Raw genomic sequence first — 23,528 nt, 5'->3', positions numbered from 1 at the left:
TGTTCAGGATGTGCATAAAGCCAGGGTTATTCAGTGTATTAAGGGATGTACCTTTTGAATGCTCTTTTTCTTTTTCACTTGGGTTACTAGGTATTAGGAAATTATTGCATAAAACATTTTTTCTAAGACAATGCAGGATCACACCACGATGTTGATTTTTAGTCAGATGTCATTAACAATTAACTTAGAAATGTGCATTCTGTAAACTCCAGTTTAAAAATAGGCAGAGTTTCTAATGCTTGCTCTCAGATGTTAGGGTGGATGGAATACAGATCCTGAATTTAAAAGCAAAGAATGAAGTACTTTCATCAAAAGTGGAAAGGAATTTGGTGCTTTCCTTTGATGGCTAAATTTACAATTGCATATGAAAACCATGACTCAGATTAGTGAAGTTTTTTCTTCTGTTAATTGAAATGTTGAATTGGACCCTTAATTCCTTAATTCCTACTTAGACATTGTATGTTAATATCATAAGACGAGATGATTTATAGCATAACTACATGCTGTCTGAAAGGGATGTGAAAGTGAATATGAATTTCAGTCTGTGCTGTGACTAAAAGTTTAAAAGCTTTTTGTAGTCCAGAATGAAAAACTTTCTGTCCATCAGCAGCTCCGGGGCCTGTTTCATGCCAGGAGGTCACTGTTCCATAATAATGGTCATGGAATATTTCCATGGTTGCTGATTACTGGCCCTTTGAGGTGTCCAGTGAGAGATTTTTTACAGACTTATCCTGTTCCAGATAGAGATATGAGAACCTGGAATGACCATGATGGGTTTGTAACTCCTTATCGCTGCCCTCAGAGCCTTGCCCAGGATGACTGTGCTGAACCACGTGGTTCGGCTGCACATTGCTTTTGTTCACATCTGGGAAAGGCTGAGTGGCAGGAGCGTCTCTGTATGAGGTCTGCAGATTGTCATTTCCCAGTTAAGGTGGCCTCGGTGCCTTTCTGAGGCTGTTGGATAATTCCCCAAAATTTTGGCCCTTTAACCTTCACAGTAACATTTAAGCCTTCTGAATGGTGTTAATGAATAAAGTGAGTCCTCAGCTTTGATTTGTTAAGATTTCCTAATTGAAGGTTTCTGTCTAGATCTTTCAGATTAAATCAGAGGACTGGGTCTTTGCTGATGGTGGATAACACTCCTCAGGGAATATACAACTTAAGAGTTAGAGTTTCTGATGGAGTTTGTCCTGATGTTATATCTACAGTACAAATCCATGTCAGAGACCTGGAAAATGAAGCCATACAAAACTCAGCCACTGTGCGTTTCTCAGGTTGGTTTGATTTGCTGGTGAGAGTTTAGATCAGCTGCTTCTCTAACTGAATGTTTATGGGGTGTAGGTATTATTACATCAAGACTTGATTTGCTTGTCACTGTAGCACACTTTCTGGTATGTTTCCATATTGTTAAATAAGAAATAAATGCAGAAATTAACCTGTTCACGTTTGTCTGTTTTTGAATCCCCTGACCAGATGTGACAGCAGAGGAGTTCGTAAGGAGAGATGAACATGGCAAAACGAGACATGGCGAGTTCAAGGAGTTCCTTGCAAAATTGCTACCTGCAAGGCTGAGTGATGTGATTGTCTTCAGTGTGATGAGCAGGGATGGAAAGCAGACAGATGTGAGATTTGCAGTCTGTGCTGGCTCGGGCTATTACAGACCTGAGAAGCTGCATGCGGAGATGGCAGCGTTTAAAACTGAGGTTTGTTCTCTTGGCTCACCTGTAGGACTCACCCAAACACTGAGTTTGCAGCGTGTATATCACAAACCTCCGTGAAAAAATACACTGCATCTACAGATAAGGGTTTTATTGCTTCACTCAGGACAAAAACACCGGTAAAACAAGTGTTTAATTGAAGCTTTCTCCCTTCTTTTTAGTGCCATACGTACTGGTATTGCATGGTTGTACTAACTTCTGGTTCAGTGGTCACTGGAGAGCTGCAGAGAAATGGGTCTGTACTGCTGCCATGGGGCAGACACCTCTGTTTTCTCCAGTCAGTCTTGCATTGTGTCATCCCCAAATCCCCACATCACCTTGTGTTTAGATACTTAGAGTGGAGGCTGGATGTCACCCCAGCAGAAATTCTACAGTACAAAGAGGTGACAGTTCAGAGGAAAAGTCCTGCTGTAAGGAATCTGTGGGTTAGGGAACAGTTGCAGTGGGTGAGATGGAGACAAGCAATCCTGTGGTTGCATTTCTCTCACCAAAAAACAGCTCCAAACACGAAGTGACATCCTTCCCCCAAATTCTTCTATTGTTGTGAGGGGAAAATATTTTTTGGATGGAAGATTTTTTCCTCCCCTTCTTGATATCCCCTAACTGTCCTGCTCTCTAACTCAGTTACATGGACACAGTCTGTCTTGGCCACACCTGGATTTTTCTGTCACTTTACCTGCCCAAAGGTAAAGTGACACTTCTCAGCTTTTCACCTGCCCTGGCCACATTTGCGTTTAATACATAGTACATCATACAGATGATTTTCCCAAAGAAAAATCAGCACTTTCAATTTGTGTGAATGTGGTGGAGTCTGCCTGAGTCTGGGAACCAAACAGGGCTGTCTGAACTGACTGCTTGCCTCCTTCTTGGTGTATCTTGAATGACACTGTGGATTATGAGAGTCTTCACAGTGATCAAATAGGGAATGCCAGAGACAGAGAGTATTTGTGAAAGGTAATCACTGCTTCTTTTGCATATTTATTGAATTACTGCAACAATAACATAGAAAATCCTATAGATTTCAAATATTCTCTGCCATAATATGTGACACCTGAATTCATCAAAATGGTAACAAGAGGATTGCTTCACGTATTTTAATGAAAAAATATGGTTTTATTAATTATATACCACCTTAATGAATAGCTCTAGTGAGTAATCACCAATAGTTAACAGAAAGCAAATCAGAGCTGGAGAATTCCTTCAGTAGTTTTTCTATGTGTATAACTATAAATATAGAAAATAAGTAATTAGCACTGGAATTATTCATTGAATTGCTACATAAATAATATGTTTACATCAGCTCCTGGGGATATAGTTTTACAACAGCAATTTTTATTTAGCAGAAAAATAATCCATCCTAATACTTTAAAGGAGCTAAGGTTGTTTATATACAGTTTTTCAATAACAGTATTACACTGTCACAGATGTCTAAATGTGCATTACAGACCCTCCACTGATGGTGATAAATATGGGCAGCAGACACAGACCTGCATTGACAGGATGCATCATGTCATTTTAAAGTATACTCTCTGCCTTTGGGGGCATAGGCATCAATGCATGTTATGATATTTGAGAATATAGAGACAAAGGATTATAAAGATCAAAGTTCTTACAGTGGTGAACTGAGATGACTACAAAAATGAGGAAAAAAATAGAAGCACTTTAGTATTTATGTATTTGTTTTGATCTTTTCAAAGCTTGTTTTTAAAATATTTGCCATATGTTTTACCAGTTGGAAAAACCTCCCATATTAAATACATAATGCTCTAGTGTTGTTAGTTTTACATTTGCATACCTTGTTCATTTGTGTACCACTGTGAGAGTAGTGAGATCTTTTGCCTCATTCACGCAAACTCGGGTTTGGATAGTAAATACACATTTCAGTGTATTTGAATCACCAAATACAGGTCAAATTCTGAAGCTTTATAACAGACACTTGTACAAAGTTCCCAAGTAAGTGAAAGAAACAAACTGATAATTCAGGTGTGCAGGCTGAAGGACAGAAAGCCAGGATGAATGGCAACTCTGTTCCTGCCTCACACTGTGAGCAGCTCCCTTCCCTCCCTCTCTGCCAGTGCTTCCTTGCTCCATTTGCAATGGAAGTTGTGCTCTCAAAGTCACTATTTCTTCATTACCAGACCTATGGTTACAGTGAGGCTCTTTTTATTTGGTACTTGGGCTTTCAGGTGCAACCCCAATTAACAGTAAAAACAGTGAACTAGCAAAGATTAATGTGGCATAGAGTACAGTATCCAGTATGCTGAACTCACTGTGCTTTGTTGCAGACAGCTTGGCATGAAATGTAAATTTATGGGGCACAAATCCTTAGGTTGAATCCAAGTTGCTACAAAGTTGTCTTGTCAGGTCACTGTCTGTGGACATGATTATTGAAAGCAGCTCAGCTCTGCATTTTCCTGTGTCTGTGTCCTTTTGTGTGAGAGAATGTAAGAAATAATACCTGGGTGTTACTGCTGAGGAGGGATTTATCCTGTCCTGAGCTGAAACATTCCTGTTGCTGTTGAAGTGCAGAGAGGTGTGATGCAGATGCTGCAGCTCAGAAGGTGGAGGGTCACTGCTCTCAGAGCTTTGGTCCTTTGAAATAATGTTATTAGGGCAGTACAGATTCAACATGTTCACAATCAGTCATGTCAATGATTAAGTTTTTAGGAAAGGCTGCTGCTGTGATATTTTAATGAAACATTTCCTGAATTTTTCAAATTATTTTTCTTGCCTGTATAATCAGGGACGTTACTAAGTAATGCTCAAGAAACTAAACACTGATGGCTTTGGTTTTTCAGCATTGAGGTAAAAGCCTTTGTTAGGATGAGAGAAGTGATGTGTTAAACTGGCTTTTCTCCTAGATGCAGTTAGCTCTACAACTGAACATTTCTCAAATCGATGTTGACGAGTGCAGGAGTGCCAACTGCAGTGAGGGCTGTACAAACCACCTCGTTGTGAGTGACATCCCCACAGTGATGGACACTGGCAGTGTGTCCTTGGTGTCCCTCACCACCTCCAGCCACGCCATCTGCGGCTGCTCCGCCCGCGAGCGCCTGCACCAGCCCTGCTCCTCCTACCCTGGGAGCCCCTGCCTCAACGGGGGGGTTTGTATGGACACTCTGAATGGCTACAGGTGAGGAAACCTCACTGCACATCAGTGCCCCCTCTCTTTTTCAAGTGTTGAGTGGTGCTTACAAGGTACTGGTCTGAAATAACCATAAATGTATTTCTGACTGGAGGAGAAACAAAAAAACCCCACAAGTGCACTGGGGTGTAAACCTAATGGCAACAGGGGCTTTCCTGATGACCCTGATGGGGCTGTGGTCCCAAAAAGTGCATGACTAGCAAAGAAAACCCCGGGGAACACATAATTTAACACTTGTCATTTTTTAAGGGCACCTAATTCAGGATGAAGGCATGTGTGCCCTGTTTTTTTTTCTCTTTTCCAGGAGAGTAATAATAAAGGTGACTATCAGTGGTAGCAGTGGGGATGTAGGAGTGAAATGCAGTTCAAACAATGGGTAATAAGCAGCCTAAAAAGCATTAGATAGTAAACTTGCTTTACTATAGCATCACCTGGCATGCAGCAGTATTCCTTTAGTGAAATTAATTCCAGCTAGGAATTAACCTCCCAGACTTTACTCTGTAATAAATTGATCTTTGATGTTCTCTGTTATTTAGGGAAAAAAGTTCATTGTTCTCAAAAACTTGGCCTCAAAAATTTTTTTTTTAGGGAGTTAGTATAGGGAATAAAAATATTTTTTACCCTTAGAGCATTTTAATAGTTGCCAAACACCCCTAAGATTCTGCTAAAATCTTTGTTTTGCTGGGATTTAAAATCTTTGTTTTTAACTGGGATTTAAGTATGGCATTTGCTGTATGTAAAACCAAAAAAAAGGTGAACATGGGGGAATTTTGACTATTTCTTTTGTTTATGGTCTTACAGATGTCTTTGTCCTGCTTCTTTTCATGGACCAGACTGCCAGCAGACTAAGCACAGTTTCCATGGAAATGGTTATGCATGGTTTCGTCCCATCAGACCTTGTTTTGAAAGCTCTCTCTCTCTAGAGTTTATTACTGTGGTTCCAGATGGACTTTTACTATATAGTGGCCCTTTATCAAATCCAGAACCTGGGAGTACAGAAAACTTCATTGCAATAGGTACTTCTGCATAAGGGTGTGGAAAAATTAAATGCCTTTTGGGAATGAATTGTTTGTGACCAGTGTAACAATTTGACTATGAATTCTGTCTTTCCATTTAATGAGGTAACTTATTTTCTGGTGTAAAAATATTTTGATGCATTTCCTAACAAGTCTTTCTCCTTTGATGTCTATTTTTGTAGCCAGCACCTCTGGCTTTGGGTTCATCACAGAGTTTTAGAAATGAAGGGGAAAGCAAAACAGACAGATTGATATATATATAAAATAATCTGCCTAGAAAAACTGTAGTTGTATAAAGGAATTTAGGTGCTTTGAAGATAGGTATTACATGAGTTATGCAGTCTTAGTTGCATGTCATTCTTATCTAGTTAGGTGAGAAAAGAAATCCATTTCAGCTCCCTTTGGTCTTGGGCAGTTTTGTACATTTTTTTTTACAAGCAATGATGTGATGGATGAATCCAGTCCCATGTGCCATTGTGGAAAGGTTCATACACAAATAGAACTCAATGCTTTATGTTTAAATATGTAGTAACATGTTTAAGGTTACTACTGCTTGTTTTTGTGAATTAACATAGAAGATGCACGGTATGGTTGGCATTTTATATTCTCCTGATTAACTGAAAGGTAATGTGGTTGAATGGTTAATCATTTACCTCTTTTTTTTGCCTTGCTTTGCAGTTACTTGTAAATTTGAGTAGAAGTTGGGAAAGAAAAAATCTGCATGTATTAGTTGTTTTAGAGCATCATAAAATTGCAGATTGCTTCTCAGGAATTAGTTTCAGTGTTTTGACAGAGAAGTGGAATAATGTAAAGTATATAAGTAAATAATATACTGAGTGAGTACCTCTGCTTAATAGAAGACATAGGGTATAATTCTAGTTATTTCTGTAGTGAACCCCTGTATGTGACTAGCAATAACCATTAAATCAGTACAGTCACTAACTGCTGAGATACCCAAAAGTGACACTTTGTAACTGAATTTAATTGCTTGTTCATATTGTGTTAGAACTCTCCAATGGTATTCCTGTGCTGAAGATGAGCCATGGTTCAGGTTCTGTGGTGCTGCAGTTTCCAAGTCATCTGAATGTAGCAGACAAGAAGTGGCATCGACTTGAAGTCAGAACCAATGGTCAGGTCAGTCACTGGATTTTTTTTTTTCCACATCAGGATATTAATATTTTCCTGTGCAGAGATAGCAGGGTAGAAAGAACAGCCTTTTAATAAAGAATAGACAATATGTATTGTTATAATTGTTTGTGTAGGTTTGATGAGTAATAGAAATTTTGGGACAGCCTCATTGTGAATTCCAAATCCACTGATGTTGTAATCCATATTCTCCAATCTTTATCTTTTTTAAGCTCTGCCGCAGCACATGTAGAATGTGGCCACTGGAATCCATTACTTATGCACAAAAAGGAGATACTTATTTACTTGCAAATACAGTTACAGGTCTTATGTATGTGGTTAAAATACTCAGAAGCACAAATAAAGTTGAGAAGTGCATACTTTCGCTAAATGGTTCCATTTCAGCTCTACTGGTTACTGAGAGATAAACAGAACACAGAACAACCCAGCCCTTTTTGCTTGTTAGTCTGGAAGAAGTAAAGGAGGAGGCTATGCTGTAAGAGGGTAGTGAGTTGTGCAGCTGCTGCCAGCTGAGCAGTGCTGTGTTCTGGTGCAGGACGTGCGCTTCACTCTGGATGGGTGCGGCACGGCCGTGGTGTCCGAGATAGAAGGGGTCGGCCGGTGGCTCTCCACTGAAGACCGCACGAGTTGTGAAGTCTTGGGCTCTGTTCCACGGAGAGCAAGGTACACTCCTGGAGGTTCCCTGGCAGGCAGTGGGTTCTAGGGCCTGTGAGATTGAAGCCAAGTTATTGGAGGAGCATAAAAAGCATTTCCTTTTTTCTCAGGCCTTCTAGGCCAAGCCTGGACCCTACAGCACTAAACAAATTTTAAGGAACCAGTCTTCCTCTGAGTAGTGTTGATGCCTTGGGAAGGCTGACCTGGAACAGAGACTAGGCAGAGCTAAGAGAATAAAGCAGATATTTATTAAAAGGCCTTTAGGATGCACCTTGGGCAGGACAAGAGCCTGGCCAGGGCTACACCCAAGGTGGACCCAAAATGGTCACAAAATGGCTGGCCGGTCATGAGGTCCCACACTTTTGTAAATTTTGGTTCATTTGCATATTGGGGTTTAATTGTCCAATTACAGCTCCAGATGATGAAATTCCATCCTTCTTGTTCCTCCTTTCAGTCCACTGTTATTTTTGCTTTTGGGCTTGAAAACTTGTTAACAGTTGTCCTTGGTCTCCAGCAGAAAAAGGATTTGTTTTGTCTCTGCTCTGTGCAGAGCTGAGTGACACTGAATGTGAGGTTCAGAACTGCACCCCTGGGCAGCACAGAATCTGGAAAACATGAAAGCTAAAACTTAAGGCATCAATGTTGCAGTACAAAGTGACAGCCCCAAAACTCTGTGGCTATTACTGGAGATTTTGTGGGTCCTGTGGACCACCCTTCACCCACAGGATTTCTCTCTGTTTATCAAGTCACTGTGAACCTGCTCTTTAAAACCTCATGAATTTAGGCCAGTTGACACTGGAGTCCTGGGTCCAGTTTGTGCCCCACAGGGCAGGGTGGACAAGGAACAGCTGGGTACAGTCCAGAGAGGAGCAATGACTGATCAGTTCACCCTGAGAGTAAAAAACTAAGAATGAAGGAATTGAGGTCAGTTAACGGAAAGAAGGGAGAACTAAGGAGAGATATGATAAATCTCAGTGTGTATGAAAGAATGGTACAAAGAGGATTTAGACAATCTCTTCTGTCCAGGGCCTAAAGTTAGAGTGAGAAATATTCAGGTTGTATTTTAGGGAAACTTTTGTACTAACAAAGATACTTCAGCTGTGGAATAGATAGTCCAAGCAAGCATTCTGATGAGCATTGCAATTAAGCCTTATCCACAGCTGCATCGAGCTCTCCTGGACATGAAAGGAGCACAAAAGAAGGGAAAGATATAGGGACAAATGAAAACAAAATAAATGAATTGATAACTCTGGGAAAAAGAAAGTATGAGGACTAAAATACATGGAGTTCTTTGGCTTGGAGAGATGATTGGGAGACAGTGCAGAGCTTGGACATGTTTACTATGCCTTTTAGACCACATGAGCCCAAATTTTAGACTTTTGACTTTTGTCATACACAGAAGAACCTTTGTTGCAGTATTCCTACAACACAGGATGTCTGTGTACACACAGAGCACTTGAAGGAGAGTATGGTATCTAGACTATCACAGCTGTTTCTGACTTGTACACAAACATACCCAAAATGTAATAGTGTCCCACAATTACACTTCCAGCAGGTTTCACTGTCATGTTAAAAAAATACTCTATTTTAAAGGGCTTTATTTCAGAGAGAGAAGATAAAGTAGTTGCATTTTACTGTTACGTTATAAAGCCTATGTTATTTGGAAATGCAGTGTATTTACTTATTCATCTGCCTATTTGTTTGAAGGTAGATGCCCATCTATTTTTATTATTTATGTGATTTTTGAAGGTATTTGAATGTGAACCATGTTCTCCAGCTGGGTGGCGTGAAAGAGTCGTTACCATATTCCTACCCACAATTGCTGCACAAACATTTTTCTGGATGCTTGCGCAATTTCATCTTGGATACTCAGGTAAGAGCAGAGAAACGTTTGCTTTAGCAGAGAACTTCTTTATTCAATTTTTGGGAGATTTGTATTAGACATGAAACTTCTGCTTCCATCAACATATTCAATGCCCACATGCATCAATATAAAATACAAGAAAATTCTGGGTTTTTTTGTGATAATTACAATAAGTACCTTGAAAAGTTATTTCTCAATAGATGTATTAATGAGTCAGGAACTGTGTGTTTGCTTATGCCCTGCTTCATGCAGCTGTTTTCCACGCTTCTTTGTGCATTCAGGGAACTTCTGAATGGCAATTGTATAACGGTTTATTTATGCCAGCTGTCTGCTTTGTTAGGAAGTATTAGAGCTTTTGTTTGCTTTCATAGTCAGTTGAGTATTCAAAGACAAAATACGTTCTTGATAAAATCAAATGAAGTCTGAATGTCAAAAAGCAAACTTAGTAACCAAAGCAATGCAGATGAGGAGCAGACAGTGATGTGGTGCTGCTATTTCTGTTTAAAAAATGAAATTTGTTTCTCGAATAGTATTTTTTTGTCATGAATTGTCTCTTGAAGGTGTACGACCTTCAGTCTCCTGCAGAGTCCCTGAACAGCTTCCCTGGCTGCACCCTGACGGATGGGAGCTGTGAGACCATGGGCTCCTCCTCCTGTGGTATCCATGGGAGGTGCCTGGGGGACTGGGGCTCCTTTGCGTGTCACTGTTTGCCAGGCTACCACGGCTATCGCTGTGACAAAGGTGAACCCTGCTTTTCTGTCTCTTTAGTGTAGGCTGCTAAATTTTACAGTACAGGAAACTTCAAATATTTGTAGGTAAGCATTGCTGAGGTGATTTTACATTACATTATGTAAAGCCATGTTGCAGTGTAGTTGCCTGTGATTGTTACCAATTTCTTTTCTAATTCCCTTTGAGAAATTGCTTTCTCAGTACAGGATCATTTCTTTAATCCTGAGGGTGTTTGTGCAATGACTGCATAATGACATGTCTGCATGACAAAAAAATTTTGAAAAAAGTATTTTATTTTATTACAGTTGTTTGATTTGCATCTGTTTACACTTTCAGAAATATCTAATAACCTAAAAAATATGAGTGTGCCAGTACCACTTTCTGTGCAGAATTAGAATTATACAACTGGAATTAGAAATCACTGCTCTGTTTGTGTCAGAAAGAGACTCTGCTGGCTTAAGGAGCTATACTTTGGGAATAGCAGGATCTTTAGCTTTCAGGGAGCAAAAATTTGCAGCAGAGAGACAACTATAGAATAGCAGGTTGTGAAATTTGATTGTAGTGCTTAATACTTGGTCTGCAGTCTCTTGTCTTCATCAGAGGTGCTGCTTCTCTGCTGTCATCCCATGTGAGCATTGTAAGGAGGAGCATTAGCAGGATCAAGCTGGGTGGGAGAACATCTCTTTACAGAGGAAAATGAAGTGTGAGAGTCACTGGAGAAGCTGTGGGAATAAATACAGGAGTATGTCCCAAAGGACAAATTGTCTCACAGATCCATTGCCATTGCTGTGCATTGCCATTGTTTCCTTTAACTTTCAACTCTAATTGTGACATTAGGGCAGCAGTAACGTTTCCCTCTCGTCAGGAGATGTCTGAAAGGTGTCTCTCCCTTGCAGTGGCCAAGGAGTACAGGTTTGAGGCAGGCAGCCACGTGCGGTACCAGCTGCCCGTCAGCGTGTCGGCCCGCAGGACGCTGCTGCAGGCGCTGGTGCGCACACGGCAGCGCGACAGCGTCATCGCCACCGTGCGCTCCCGGGGCAGGGACGAGCACATCACCCTGCAGGTGAGGGCACCTGCCAGGGACAGCTCACAGACATGGGACAAACTCCTTCTGCTCAGCCCCGAGACTCTGGGCTTGGTTTGATGGGTACACACAGCTGGTCCTTTACTTGAGATATTGGCCACTCGGCTGAGGGATCCCATTGCATTTCGATGCCAGTTGCAGAGAAATACAGGTTCTATACAGAATGGGATGAATAGGGTGTGTACCTGGTGTCCTTTTGAACCATAGGGCCAATTCTGCCTAGTTCAGACTCTGCCAAGCAAGGTGCCTGTGGCAGTTCTAATGATGTCAGGCTCCCAAAGCGACAGCCTTCTTTTTGTATACACACCACTGAACAAGTCACCTCTTCAGCCAAGCTGGTTCGAGCTGTCACTGTAGCTGTGATATACCAGACTCTTAAATATTTGAAGAATGCCGTAAATTTGTGCAAGAGAGATCGGGGTAAAGTTACTCCTAAGGTGACTTAAGATACTACTGTGAGTGTATTGCTACCATATTTAGGTTGTCTAGTTCAGTAACACCTGAAGTATTTTTATATTACACCTAAATGCACAGTGTAAACACACCCTAAATTTAAACAAATGTTTTAAAATTGAAGTTACAGTTGAAGTTATACAAAATGCCAGGCAATGACTTTTTTTTCTTTCTTGCTATTTGTTAATTGTCCACAAGGTTGTTCAGGGACTCTTAGTGGTCTCATACAATTTGGGTGATGGAAACTATTCTGTAAGCCTTCCCTCCTACCACATTGATAATGGTGAATGGCATCCCATCACACTGGAGAGAAATGAAAATGAATTTACTCTTCGCCTTTATGAAGGAGGTGGGAAGAGAGAGATTACTAAAGCAGCAGGAGTCTACAAAGAGATTGTCATTGACCCCAGCAGCTTGGTCCTCGGAAACACCTACCCATTCAATCAAAACAAGAGTTTTCAAGGTAGGAATTCTCAATCTCACTGTTCATAATATGGACCTGTAAAAATAAAGGCATATTGCAAGAAAAGTTCTAGCTTATGTAGAGCCCAAAGTACACAGATTTCCTGCATGACACTTTGCAGCAGGGACAGATAAGGTGTTCTGACCAGGAGAAGGTACAGCAGGGAATTGCCTGCAGATACACTTGGCTACTGGACTGGAACAATGATGATCACCTCTTGCCTTGGTACAGGGAGTTTGTACCTGGAGATCCAGAGGCTTCTCCCAGCTGGACTGTGCATGGCTCCCTGCCTTGGATAACAGAGCTGGTTCAGTGCATAGTTCTGCCCAGTTTGTTTGGCAGCTCTCCTTCCCTCCCAAACACATCTGTTCCTATGCTAAAAAGAATTTTTGCATTTTATATGTGCATTGCATAGCACCCACCCTCGGTATTACTGGATTTTACACTCAGTTGAAGCATTAACTAAAATTAGAAATGGTTTATTGAATTAGAGCTAAAAATCTGAATTTTTAGCAACTGAGTGGATAAGGTCACAGTGTCTGTTAAAAGCAAATCAGTTTCCAGCCTGAAAATTGAGTAGTTCCACAAAGGAGAAATATAAAGAACTGGAAGTTTGGGATATCCATGGCAGCTCTTTACTCTGAGCTCAACTGGAAGTTTGGCTTTTGCCCAAACCTACAGTATAAGTAAAGCAAATCAGCAGAGCTTTTATTGCCAAGGAACACACATCACTGCTGGTTAAACCTGCTTGGTGTCTATAGGTCACCTCTCTCCCATGTCGTTCACCTCTTTACCAAGATCTAGCAAATCCATTCAAAGGAAGCTGGTCATCTTTTCACCACACAAAAGTACTTCATTGAGTAATACAAAATTGCCCGGAGAGAAATGAAATAGAGTAATAATTTACAGCTTAAGTATATCACAAATTATTTAGAAAAAGATTGTTTTCTGTTGCTTTACTAGAAGTATTCAAATAAATAAAGTTTATGATGTAAATTAGGGAGCATATTTTGAATTTTTTATTTATGGGAGTAATAGTGTTTGTTTTTAAGTAAATAAAGAAGTCAAATGGTTGCATGAAGATCATTTTAATTAGGACTATTAATGTTGCTGCTAAGTAGCTGAAACTTAAAGGACTTCAAAGTCATAAAATGTACTTAATTAATCAAAGTATATGTTTTCATGCTGAGGCATCTCGTGCATACAAAGTTAATGTTACATATCTTCAGTACAAATTTTCTATCCCTGACTGAACAGTCACCATTATTTGTGGTTTGCTCTTCATACTATAAAGGTAAGCCATAAGCTACAATTTAAAATCAGCCAAACACAATTTTTACTAGTACATTGCAGAATAGAACAGGTTATCCACATGTAATGTTTCTCCACAATATTTGGACTTTTCCATGGAAGTCACAGTGGAGGGGTATATATTCCACTGACTACCTCGGGCAAATAGAGGCCCTTCCATGGTTTAACCCCAGCCAGTCCAGCCCCTCACAGCTGCTCACTCACTCCCTGCCAGCAGGATCAGGGAGGCAATCATGAGGGTAAAAGCTGGAAAATCCCAGGATGAGATAAAGACAGTTTAATAATGAAGCAAAAGCCATGCACACAAGCACAGGAAAACATGGAATGAATTCCCTGCTTCCCACGGGCAGGCAGGAGTTCAGTGATCTCCAGGAGGGCAGGGCCACATCCCCTGGAATGGTTACCTGGGATGACAAACAGCCTCTGTCCAAACACCTCCCCTTCCTCCTCCTTCCCCTCAGTGCATAACCTGAGCACAACATCCCATGGTCTGGAACATCCCTTGGGTCACTTGGGGTCTCCTGTCCTGGCTGTGTCCCTTCCAAGCCTCAGAGGCAGCCCCAGCCCCTCCCCAGCACAGCCCTACAAAGAGCAGGAAAGGCCTGGGCTCTGTGTGACCCTGCCCAGCAATGACACAAACATCTCCACGTTATCAGCCCTGTGTTCAGCACAGAACCAGAACAGCCCCACACCTGCCCCTGGAAACAGAATTAAATCTGCCCCAGCCAAAACCAGCACAAACCTGCAGCAGCATTTGATTCTTGTGGAAAACACTGGGAATCTTGATCTAAAACTTCAGCAAATTCAGTCCAAAAATGAAGGACAATGCTGTGATGGTTTAAGTGAATTCAGTGCTGGATTTAATCTTTGATAGCCCATGTCCTTTGTTAAGCATAAACTGCCAAATCTTCCAGCTGCTTCAAATGATTCTTGCTGAATGGTTTTTAAAATTATCTCTTTGTGTCTTGCTGTAGGATGCATGAAGGATGTCAGATTTAACAACTACAGAATCCCTCTGGACACTCATGGAAAGGAGCTGGTGTCAGTATTGAGTGCCCAGGGCATCAAAGAAGGCTGTTCTTCCGAGGCCTGTCGGAATAACCCTTGCAACCAGGAATTTATTTGTATTGATTTGTGGATGATGCATGAATGCAGGTAATTGGTGGAAATAGAAGCACAAAACCCTTCAAAATGAGGAAAGGAAAGGGTGGATGTTGAAGCATGTAGCTTGAAGGCTGGCACTGGCAATCTCATCAAATCCTTGGAATCACAGTGGCACACAAAGCTGGAAACTTGTGCAGGGAGCAGGTTACTGTGTCCTTTGAGACCACCACAGCTGATGTAAATCAGCCTGGCTCCAGGGATTCTGGAGCAAGTTCAGCTGCCTGTCTGGTGGAAAACATTTAAAGAACAGCAGCAATCCAGAATGCTTGTAAACCCTGGAACCAGGACAGGAGTGTGAGCTGGAGTGACACAGTTCCCTGGCTCTGCTGTGAAGCTTGTGCTGTGCAGTGTCAATACTTCCTCTTGTGAGGGTCTGATTTTTTACACTGCCCCAGGCTGTCACCTCTGTTCCCTCCCCAGCTTCTCCAGCTGCTTTAGGAACACCACACTGTAGAGCTCAAATTCTTCTGTTTGTGGCTGGGGTCAGGACAACAGTAATTCCTGTGGGTTGTGGTGCAAAATGAGTACTTCACTACTTACACACACTTTAATGTTTGCACACACTGCCACTGTCCACACAAATGGAGTTCTCCAACTGTGGAAACTCAAAGAACATAGCACAGCTTGTCCTGCCTAGCCAGAACTCCAGATGACAACCCAGCTGGTTCTCACAAGGATAATCTTGCAGAAGGCAGTGGAACTACCTGAGTTCTGAAAGCCCCAGACATAAGAGTCTGAAGTTGTGGAGCTCATGCCATGGCTGCCTCAGGAAAGGCTACGACCTGTCATGATGTCACATAACTCACTCCCGGTAGCTGCTTCGGAAGCCATGCAAAAAGTGACACCAAAGTGTGTTTTAGAATGTTCAGTGCTGCCTGTCTTGGCTGTTTCCTCCCAGTCTAACGGTCCCGTTCTGCCCTGGTGTGTGTGTGCAGCTGCCCTGCAGGACACCTGCTGCTGGAGAACGCCTCGGGCCGGCAGTGCGTGTACACGGCGTGCGCCGAGCGGCCCTGCAACTACGGCACCTGCGTGGCCCTGTCCCCCAGCGCCTTCCAGTGCCACTGCCCCGACGGCTACGCCGGGCGCCGCTGCGAGGTCACCCTGGCCATCTTCCACAGGGACACGGGCCTCAGCTTCACCTCCCTCTTCGCCATCTGCGTCTGCTTCCTGGCACTCCTAGGTAGCTACGGCAACTACGTCCTCTATTACCTGTGGTGAGCGCACGTGTCCACCCGTCCTGAGCAACCATCGCCTCACCTCCTGCCCGAAACTCCTCAGGGAGACTCAACTCTGCCTTCGTTCCTTTGCCGTGGTCCCATCACTGATTTCTCATCCCTCTGTGCACCCATCGCTCAGTGAATCAACATTTGTGAGCATGAGAGGTCTCTGCAGTTTTGTTTTCTTCGCATTGTCACGTCATTGCTGAGGAAACGTTCAGATGCGTAACTGGAAGTAAATGCAATTGAACAGCAAGAGTGGAAATTGCTAACAGATAGATGTTGTTTAAAATACTGCTGAGCATGAAACAGATTTTTCAGTCTAGGAGAAACTTTCCCTCTGATAGGGATATACTGGCCAGGCAGGAGCAGACTTTGCATTTTGCCAGTTGTGTCCCAGCTCTCAAACAGCTGATTTGTCTTCCTCAGCCATTTAAAGGCTTAGGCATTGGATCTCGAAGAGCAAAACCAGAAGGGTCTTACTAGTGAGGAAGGATCATATCTTGGAGTCTTGTTAATTCAAATGTCATGGAGGTTTGCCTGAGTAAAGACAGGATTTTTCTCCTGGCTGTTAGTGTTAATGCAGTTTCCTTCAGAAGTTGTAGTAAGAGTATGGAAATACCATAATTTTCCCCAACTTTGCTAGATACTATGTTTGCCATGCAAATATGAGCAACAAATTCATGGGAAGCTAAGTGGTATCACAGCTCTTGGAATCCCAGATAGCTGAGGTTGATAATAGATCTTTATGTTGGAGAGTGCAGGGCATGACCTCTGTGTAGCCCAGTTTCAGTCCCAAGGTCATTTATTGCTGCTCCACAGAACTGCTGCCATGTAGATACTCTGTAAGAGACTCAGATTTCTTTAGTTCACTGCACTGGTAATTTATGGTATACAGTGCTTTGAGGTCTTACTCTGAGCTTTTATTGGTTTTTATAGAGTTGGTAGCAAAGTGATACACAAGTTTCTATTTATAGAATGTTCAGTGTCTGATGTTGAAGCTTGTCAGTTGTGTAAATGCACTTCAGCATTTAAGAAAAATGTTTAAATTAATGAATGCTAAGGCAAAATGTGCCTGATTCTTGTTTTCTAGTAAAACACCTAAAAGTAATTTCCTCTTCTGTCCTGTGTCTTCTTGTGTTTCATTTGTGTGTAATAGTGTCTTGTTACTGTCAGCATGTTATTATTTCTTTGTCCCCCTCTGTAATGCATTTTCTGTGACAAAGTTCAGCTCCACACAGGACAGAGACGAGTCAGAGACATCACCTGGTCTTTAACCAACTTCGAGTTGGGCTTTAAAGGGTGTTGCAAAATGCTCTTTAAAGGCTTTTCTTCTTCTGTGTTTGATGTTCACCACACTGGACAGTGAAAACCCCAGCGATCTGCTGAGAAGTGCAGCTGTGCTGGCCCTGCTGTGCCCTGGGGGTGGCTGCATCACCTGTGCTGTGCTCCTGTGTCCCCACAGCTCTGCTCAGCGCCGGCCTGCTCTGGGCTCACTGCAGGACACGCAAGGCTCTGCACGGAGGCGTTTACCACGGAGCTGCTCATCCCGAGGAGCTGGAGGACGTCAGGGAAAACATCCTCAACTACAACGAAGAAGGGGGTGGGGAGCAAGATGAAGTAAGGACCACTGTTATGTTACAATTAAGAGGTGACTTGTGCCTCACCATGCTAAAGAAAATGCATTTTGTGCTTTGTCCTCAGCCTTCCTTCTGCTGATTCAGCCCTACAATTTGCAGATTAATTATTTGGAAGGGTCTGTACATGCTCGGGTGCATGCTTCCTAAGCAGAGATAAGTGCCTATCCATTTTTAATTTGTCTTAGAGCCAGTGATCCTGAGTGCATGTTGAAAGGAGCCCGTAGGGTGAGTTTAGCAGTAGGGAACTAACAGCTGCTGGGTTTGGTTTCAGGGCTCAGGGGACACTGAGGTTCTCAGGGCTCCTTTCTGCTGGAGCTCCAAGGGCTTGGAAGAGCCTGGTGTGACTGTTCCTCATGGCCAGGCTTTTCCAGAGACTGCTCCCAACAGCTGGTGTTCACACCTCCCTTGTTGGGAAGGGGAGGTGCTGAATTGGCTGGCTCCTCTGAAGCCCTGGGGCACGTGGTGGGTGTGGAAGAACTCTCTGCATTTTGTGTTTTGGAGATAAACACACCAGTGAACACAAGCTGTTTATACTTAGAGCAGATCATACCCAAGGCAGGTATTATTAACATTCCTGCTGGCTGTTCTAAGGTTTTTACATGTCAGTGAAAGACAGAGCTTTGAAGGAAAACTGTGGATATTATAAACAAGTACTCTTAATAGATTATTTACTGACCTGTAGATCCTTTCTATGTTTATAACAGGTAAGAAACTTCATTGCCAGCTGTTAATTTCATAGATTGAAGGGGTGAGTCTGCAGAGGTAATAATAGTCATGGTGCCAGTGTGATGGGCCAAAAAAAGCCAGTGATTTCAAAATATTCTTACTTGTAGAGTATCCTTTTTTTCTTGGTGAATTAGTGGCAACATAATAAACACAGACATTTCCCATGTGATAACATAGACAGCTATAAATCCTGTTTTCCTTAATCAGATTAACTTCCTCTGCAATATTTTGCAATTTTACACCCAGAAGGTCTCTTTGAGGAAATCTACAGTTACTGTATGACATGTTTAATTACTTTTGGAGAGTTCTTAAAATACACTGCTTATTTTAAGCAGTGGAATCAAATTAGTGACTTGATGATCTCCATCTGAATCAATTAGTTTGCCTGAAGAAACAGTGCTTGGAGTGAAGCCTCTCTGGGTTCTGTGTACCCTTAAATTACTCTGATTTAACTGTTGCTGGGATTGCAGCTGAAACTTTTTAAGCTAAAACCTAGTTGTTTGTCTAAATTTAAAAAACCCAAACAAACCAACCATCCCCCAAGGTACCTAGAATTACACCACCTTAATTGTGTCCTAATGTTACCTCAACAGAAGGATCATGAGGCTGCTTAGTTAAGAGTTTCATTTTTATGATGTTTGTGGATGGTAGGGCTGTGGGGACAAGAGGTTGTCATATGAAGGAGTTTCTGGATGTGAAATAAATAAAATTTTCCCCCAGAGAAGTCAGGAGCTCATAAACATTGCAGGAGGTCAGTGCATAGTTGAGTACACACTGAACTCAACTGACCACCAATTAAAAGCCAGCGCTGGACTAGAACGCAGGGCTTGAGTTGGGTTTGTGGATGGTCAGCCAAGAAGAAATGTGTCATTTTAATGAACAATTAGTGGCAGAGAAGGATGCTTTTAATGTCACCCAGTTCAGTGAAGGGATGATCCTCAAGTCTGTATTGGAACAAGCTCCCATTCAACTTGTGTCTGATGAAAAGTTGCGCCATGTCAGAGATTCTCTTGGTGTCCATGCTCAGAGTGGGGCTGGCCTGGGGCTTGCACTGACTTAGGACATGCCTACGGCAGGGATCTGGGCTGCAGGTCTGATTGGTGTTCATCACCCACACTCCTCAGTCTCTGGAGGAATGGGAATAAGCAGCTCCTGTCCTAAACCCCCATCCTGCCACTTAGGCAGCTTCTTGATTGTAGGTGGGAGAATTTAAATTGTTCTCTGCCTCCAGGGGAAATTCAGCAAAGCTCACCGAGATTACCTCGGTTAGTCTCTTTCAACATGGTTATGCACAATGCCACATGCCGGAGAACTAAAGAAATCTTTTGGAAAGTACTGATTCTACACCTCTGTCACTGATGGCTCCTGTTCCCACAAACAGTATTAGCAATACAAAGAATTATTTGTTTGCTCTGTCTCTCACCACCTGTCAACATTCTTCTTTGCCCTGTAAATCAGTCCAGAGACACAACCTTTGGGTTGTAGGGAGGCGAAGGATGCTAGGGACAGGACTTCTTCATTGCACAAAGATTCTGATCAGCGTTTAACTGTTGGCACTGGCAGCTTTGTGCCAGAGGTTGTGGCACAATTCCCAGACAGCCTTTACTGTGCCTGAGCTGGGAGGGAGTGAGTGACTTTTTTGGGAGTAGGTAGTTTTACTTGGCTTTTACAACTGTGCCACTACCATGTAACATAATTAGCCGTTATTCCAGAAACGGGCAAATTTTTATCAGAAATTACAACAGATTTTTGAACTACTACTGCAGAAAGGTTTCTTTAACATGCCGTTTGTGAATACCCTTTCTCACCTCTTCTGCCACGCTTGTGGTGTCAGTGTCCAGCGATGACAAGACACTCAGATCTGAATTTCAGAACAACGGCTGCGGCATTTCTGTCAGGTTTATTTAGCTTTTGGTGTGAAATCAGACTGTATTCTGGCCGCAGCAGTGCAGAGTGCACACGCGTTCCTCACAGGCTTTCTCGGGTGCATCGCAGCGGCATAGTCGGCAGAACACCCAACCGTGTGCTCACAGCGGAGCGACCGGCTCGGGATCGCTCCTTCTTTATTCCCACCAGAACGTGAACTTTCGGGACCCGCGGAGAATTAATCCACGTGCCCGGTTTCTCCCCGCAGGACGCCTACAACATGGCAGAGCTGCAGGTGTCCGTGCAGGGCAGCCCGGCGTACTCCGCGCAGCGGCGGCAGGCGGCGGCGCGGCGGGCGGGCGCGGAGCTGGGCCGGGCGCTGCCCGCGCTGCTCCGGGAGGCCGAGCGCCGCGGCCCGGGGCCGCCGCACGACTCGCTGCGCGTCTTCTGCACCGAGGGCGCGGGCTCCAGCGCCGGCTCCCTCAGCTCGCTCAGCTCGCTCGGCTCCGCGGGGCCGGGCGGCGGCAGCGCCTGCCGGGACATCCACGAGTGGGGACCCAAGTTCGAGAAGCTGCGGCAGCTGTACTCGCGCGGAGAAGCAGGAGAGCTGTAGCTCCCCGGGGCCGCTCTTCTCCGCTCTGGAAGCGCAGGTGAAGCACAGTTTTTATACTCCCGCTCTCTGTTCTCCCCACCCCGCCTTTTTCGCTCCTTACAGCAGGGATTCAGATTCCCACCGAGGAGGCACACTTGGCAGCAAGTTGAAAGATAAGCAGGAGCTCGTCTTGGGCTGTATACTTACTGGGGAAAACAGAGAGAGTCTGGGTACGCAGTCATTCACACACTGTGGGTTACAAGTACAGGGATTTTCATCACTGAGCAGAACTCCTGCGGGACCCAGCGCACACGGCCCGAGGTGTGCCGAGCTGGGGAAGCATCCCGGCTGTGCTGCTCCTGGTGCTTTACAGTTACTTGAAGAAAAAAACCCACCTTGTCTTTTTCTCATGTAAATGACGTCCGTGGTGTGTTTTATCCCTCTTGTTTCCCACAGTGGCCCAGCCCTGCTCACCCATCACAGTGCAGGGTACAGGTAAAGGAAAGAAGCAGAAGGATGATTATACCGTGATGAAATCCCTTTATGGTGCCATACAAGGGCAGAAACTGGATTTAGGCATAACACTTGAACCCAGCTGCTTACAACTAGGTAATTTTCCTAAGGAAAAGGCCAGGTGCTCTGGCTACCTCCCTCAAAGGGGGCTGGTCAGGAATTTCAGTAGCAAACACCACGGTTCACCACAATCTCTCATTCCTAATGAGCTGCTAAAATGAGCCTAAACCAGAATGAGCTGTGCCATTTGCATCTACAATTCTGTCGCTCGTGTTTTGATAAATCTCCTTAGATAGAAGCATTGCAGGACATATCTGGGGACAGAGAAACACAGGGAAAAACTAACAGCAGTGGCAGGGGGTGGAATATTATGCTCTAAATTAATCAGTCCCTTTTCCAAACCATTTAATGTCCAGCTACTGTGCTGGATTTTCCTTAAACTGGACAGTATTTGGAAGAGAGAAGGTGCCACTAAATTAATTTTGATTTTTTTTTTAAATTGAGACCATTTGTACAGATAAATGGAGTACAGTGCAGCAACCCCAAAATTTAAAGCTGTGCTGTTTCTTCTATGTATCATATGTAAACTATATCTATTATAATATGTAAACTATATGTAATATATACATTATATATTATGAACTAATAATATGAATATCTCCTAGTTTCTGATAATTTGTTTCATTAAAACAAAGCATGAAACCATGTACTGTAACAGACATTAAAACTGCTTTGCCCACAGTAGCTTGTTTTGGGAGGTCTGGCTTTTATTATTATACATCTATTAAAACCCCTAAGTAGGTGAATGCTGTCTGCAGGCCAGCTCAGTTTGCATGTTTCCCAAATGAGAAATATTCACTCAGTACCTTGTTCTCATGTGCATTTGTGCCACCCTCTGGAAAATCTTGAGTGCACCATGAAGCACTGGTTACACACTGCAGGTGCTGGGCATTGTCCTCTGGAAAACCTCAGTCCTGTTTTTACTCACACCCAATGGTTTTGGTTCACAGACAGTACAGAGAATGTGGTTTTGTAATTTTACTGACACATTTATTTGCCTGGGAGAAAACCTTGGCTGAAACACCTTGCAGTGTTCACCAGTCCAGTGTGCCAGCTCTTGCATTCCATGATTTCAGCAGTCACAAACAGGATATGGAAAATGAACCAAATATATATTATGCACAAAAATCTGTTCCTTCCTGAAACAGCAATAATTTTGTCTACATCCCTTGTGTTCTTCCCATACCTATGGACATGTTGTTGCTTTGGCTGGTTTTAATTTAATTTAGCCTGTAATCTCCTTGGGGCCAACACTGTCTTTATTTGCCTGTGAAGTGTCCTGCCTATCTCAGGCACCATATAAATAATAAACCAGCCTTCTGTCCCGGGTGTCTCTGCCTTGTTTGTGTTAAGGATGACTGAAGGGTGCACTCTGTTGAATTATTTCTCAGTTTTGATCAGAAGCTTCCACAGATGTGAGCCAAGGGTGCTGTGCTGCCTGAAAAGCTTCTGCTGGTGGGCTCAGGCTCCAGTTACGCACCCAAAGAACACTTTGGGGTTTCCCCAGGGGACCAAGGCCTTGTCAAAGCTCTTCCTCCACCCCTGAGGAGCTGGGCTGGTCCCTGGGCGACAGTGACAACAAGCACACGCGGTGCCCAGGAACCCTGTGGTGACAAATACGGGTCACACAGAGCAGCCGCAGGGCTGCTGATACTCACATGTCTCAGTGCTGTTCCAAATGGTGCTGCCCTGCTGCTGCTCCCTTCCCTGTTAGAGCTGTGGCCCTGCTTTGTAACCAAACACAAAAACAACTCCTGGGAGCTGCCTCTGCACTCACGGTGAGCCCCACCTTGTACAGAACATACAGAATACAACCAAAGGGCAGGAAACGGTTCCAAACTGCTCTAGGAGCTCCTGTCGATACAATCTCAGTAATAGGACACACTCATTTGCAGCTGTCATGCCCTATTAAAGCCTACTCTTCCTCTTTCCAGAGATTACTAATTAGTTCACTTAATTTATCTGTTTTAATTTGCATGCTGCTGTTTAATTAATGCCGAGTTGCTGAAATCATATCCTCTCTTGTTCTGCATTCACACAGACACACAGAAATATTTCAGTGCCTCTACAGCAAGGCTTATCCCAGCACCACCATGGCTCCCAGGGAGAACAGCTGGCTTTCCACAGAAAGCTGTGCCATGGGTCAGGGAGGGGAAGAAAAATATTG

At 43.3% G+C, this 23,528-nt stretch overlaps 1 protein-coding gene across 1 annotated transcript in view; it reads left to right on the top strand.

The window, feature by feature from the left end:
• The window catches only part of LOC136366690 (neural-cadherin-like), a 60,138-nt gene extending 39,329 nt beyond the window's left edge, over nt 1-20,809 (top strand). Inside the window, exons 20-33 of the mRNA XM_066327949.1 lie at nt 1,090-1,274; nt 1,474-1,703; nt 4,580-4,851; nt 5,665-5,879; nt 6,886-7,013; nt 7,561-7,688; nt 9,429-9,552; nt 10,104-10,284; nt 11,169-11,335; nt 12,008-12,272; nt 14,558-14,738; nt 15,683-15,927; nt 17,430-17,584; nt 20,465-20,809. Of these exons, the coding sequence (XP_066184046.1) occupies nt 1,090-1,274; nt 1,474-1,703; nt 4,580-4,851; nt 5,665-5,879; nt 6,886-7,013; nt 7,561-7,688; nt 9,429-9,552; nt 10,104-10,284; nt 11,169-11,335; nt 12,008-12,272; nt 14,558-14,738; nt 15,683-15,927; nt 17,430-17,584; nt 20,465-20,809 (2,821 nt within the window). The remainder of the gene's footprint in view (nt 1-1,089; nt 1,275-1,473; nt 1,704-4,579; nt 4,852-5,664; nt 5,880-6,885; nt 7,014-7,560; nt 7,689-9,428; nt 9,553-10,103; nt 10,285-11,168; nt 11,336-12,007; nt 12,273-14,557; nt 14,739-15,682; nt 15,928-17,429; nt 17,585-20,464) is intronic.
• The last annotated feature ends 2,719 nt before the right edge of the window (nt 20,810-23,528 follow it).

Source organism: Sylvia atricapilla, chromosome 12, assembly GCF_009819655.1.
Source record: "Sylvia atricapilla isolate bSylAtr1 chromosome 12, bSylAtr1.pri, whole genome shotgun sequence".
Classification (NCBI taxonomy): domain Eukaryota; kingdom Metazoa; phylum Chordata; class Aves; order Passeriformes; family Sylviidae; genus Sylvia; species Sylvia atricapilla.
Note: the sequence above shows the minus strand (reverse complement) of the source record. Positions and strands in the feature narration are given on the sequence as shown.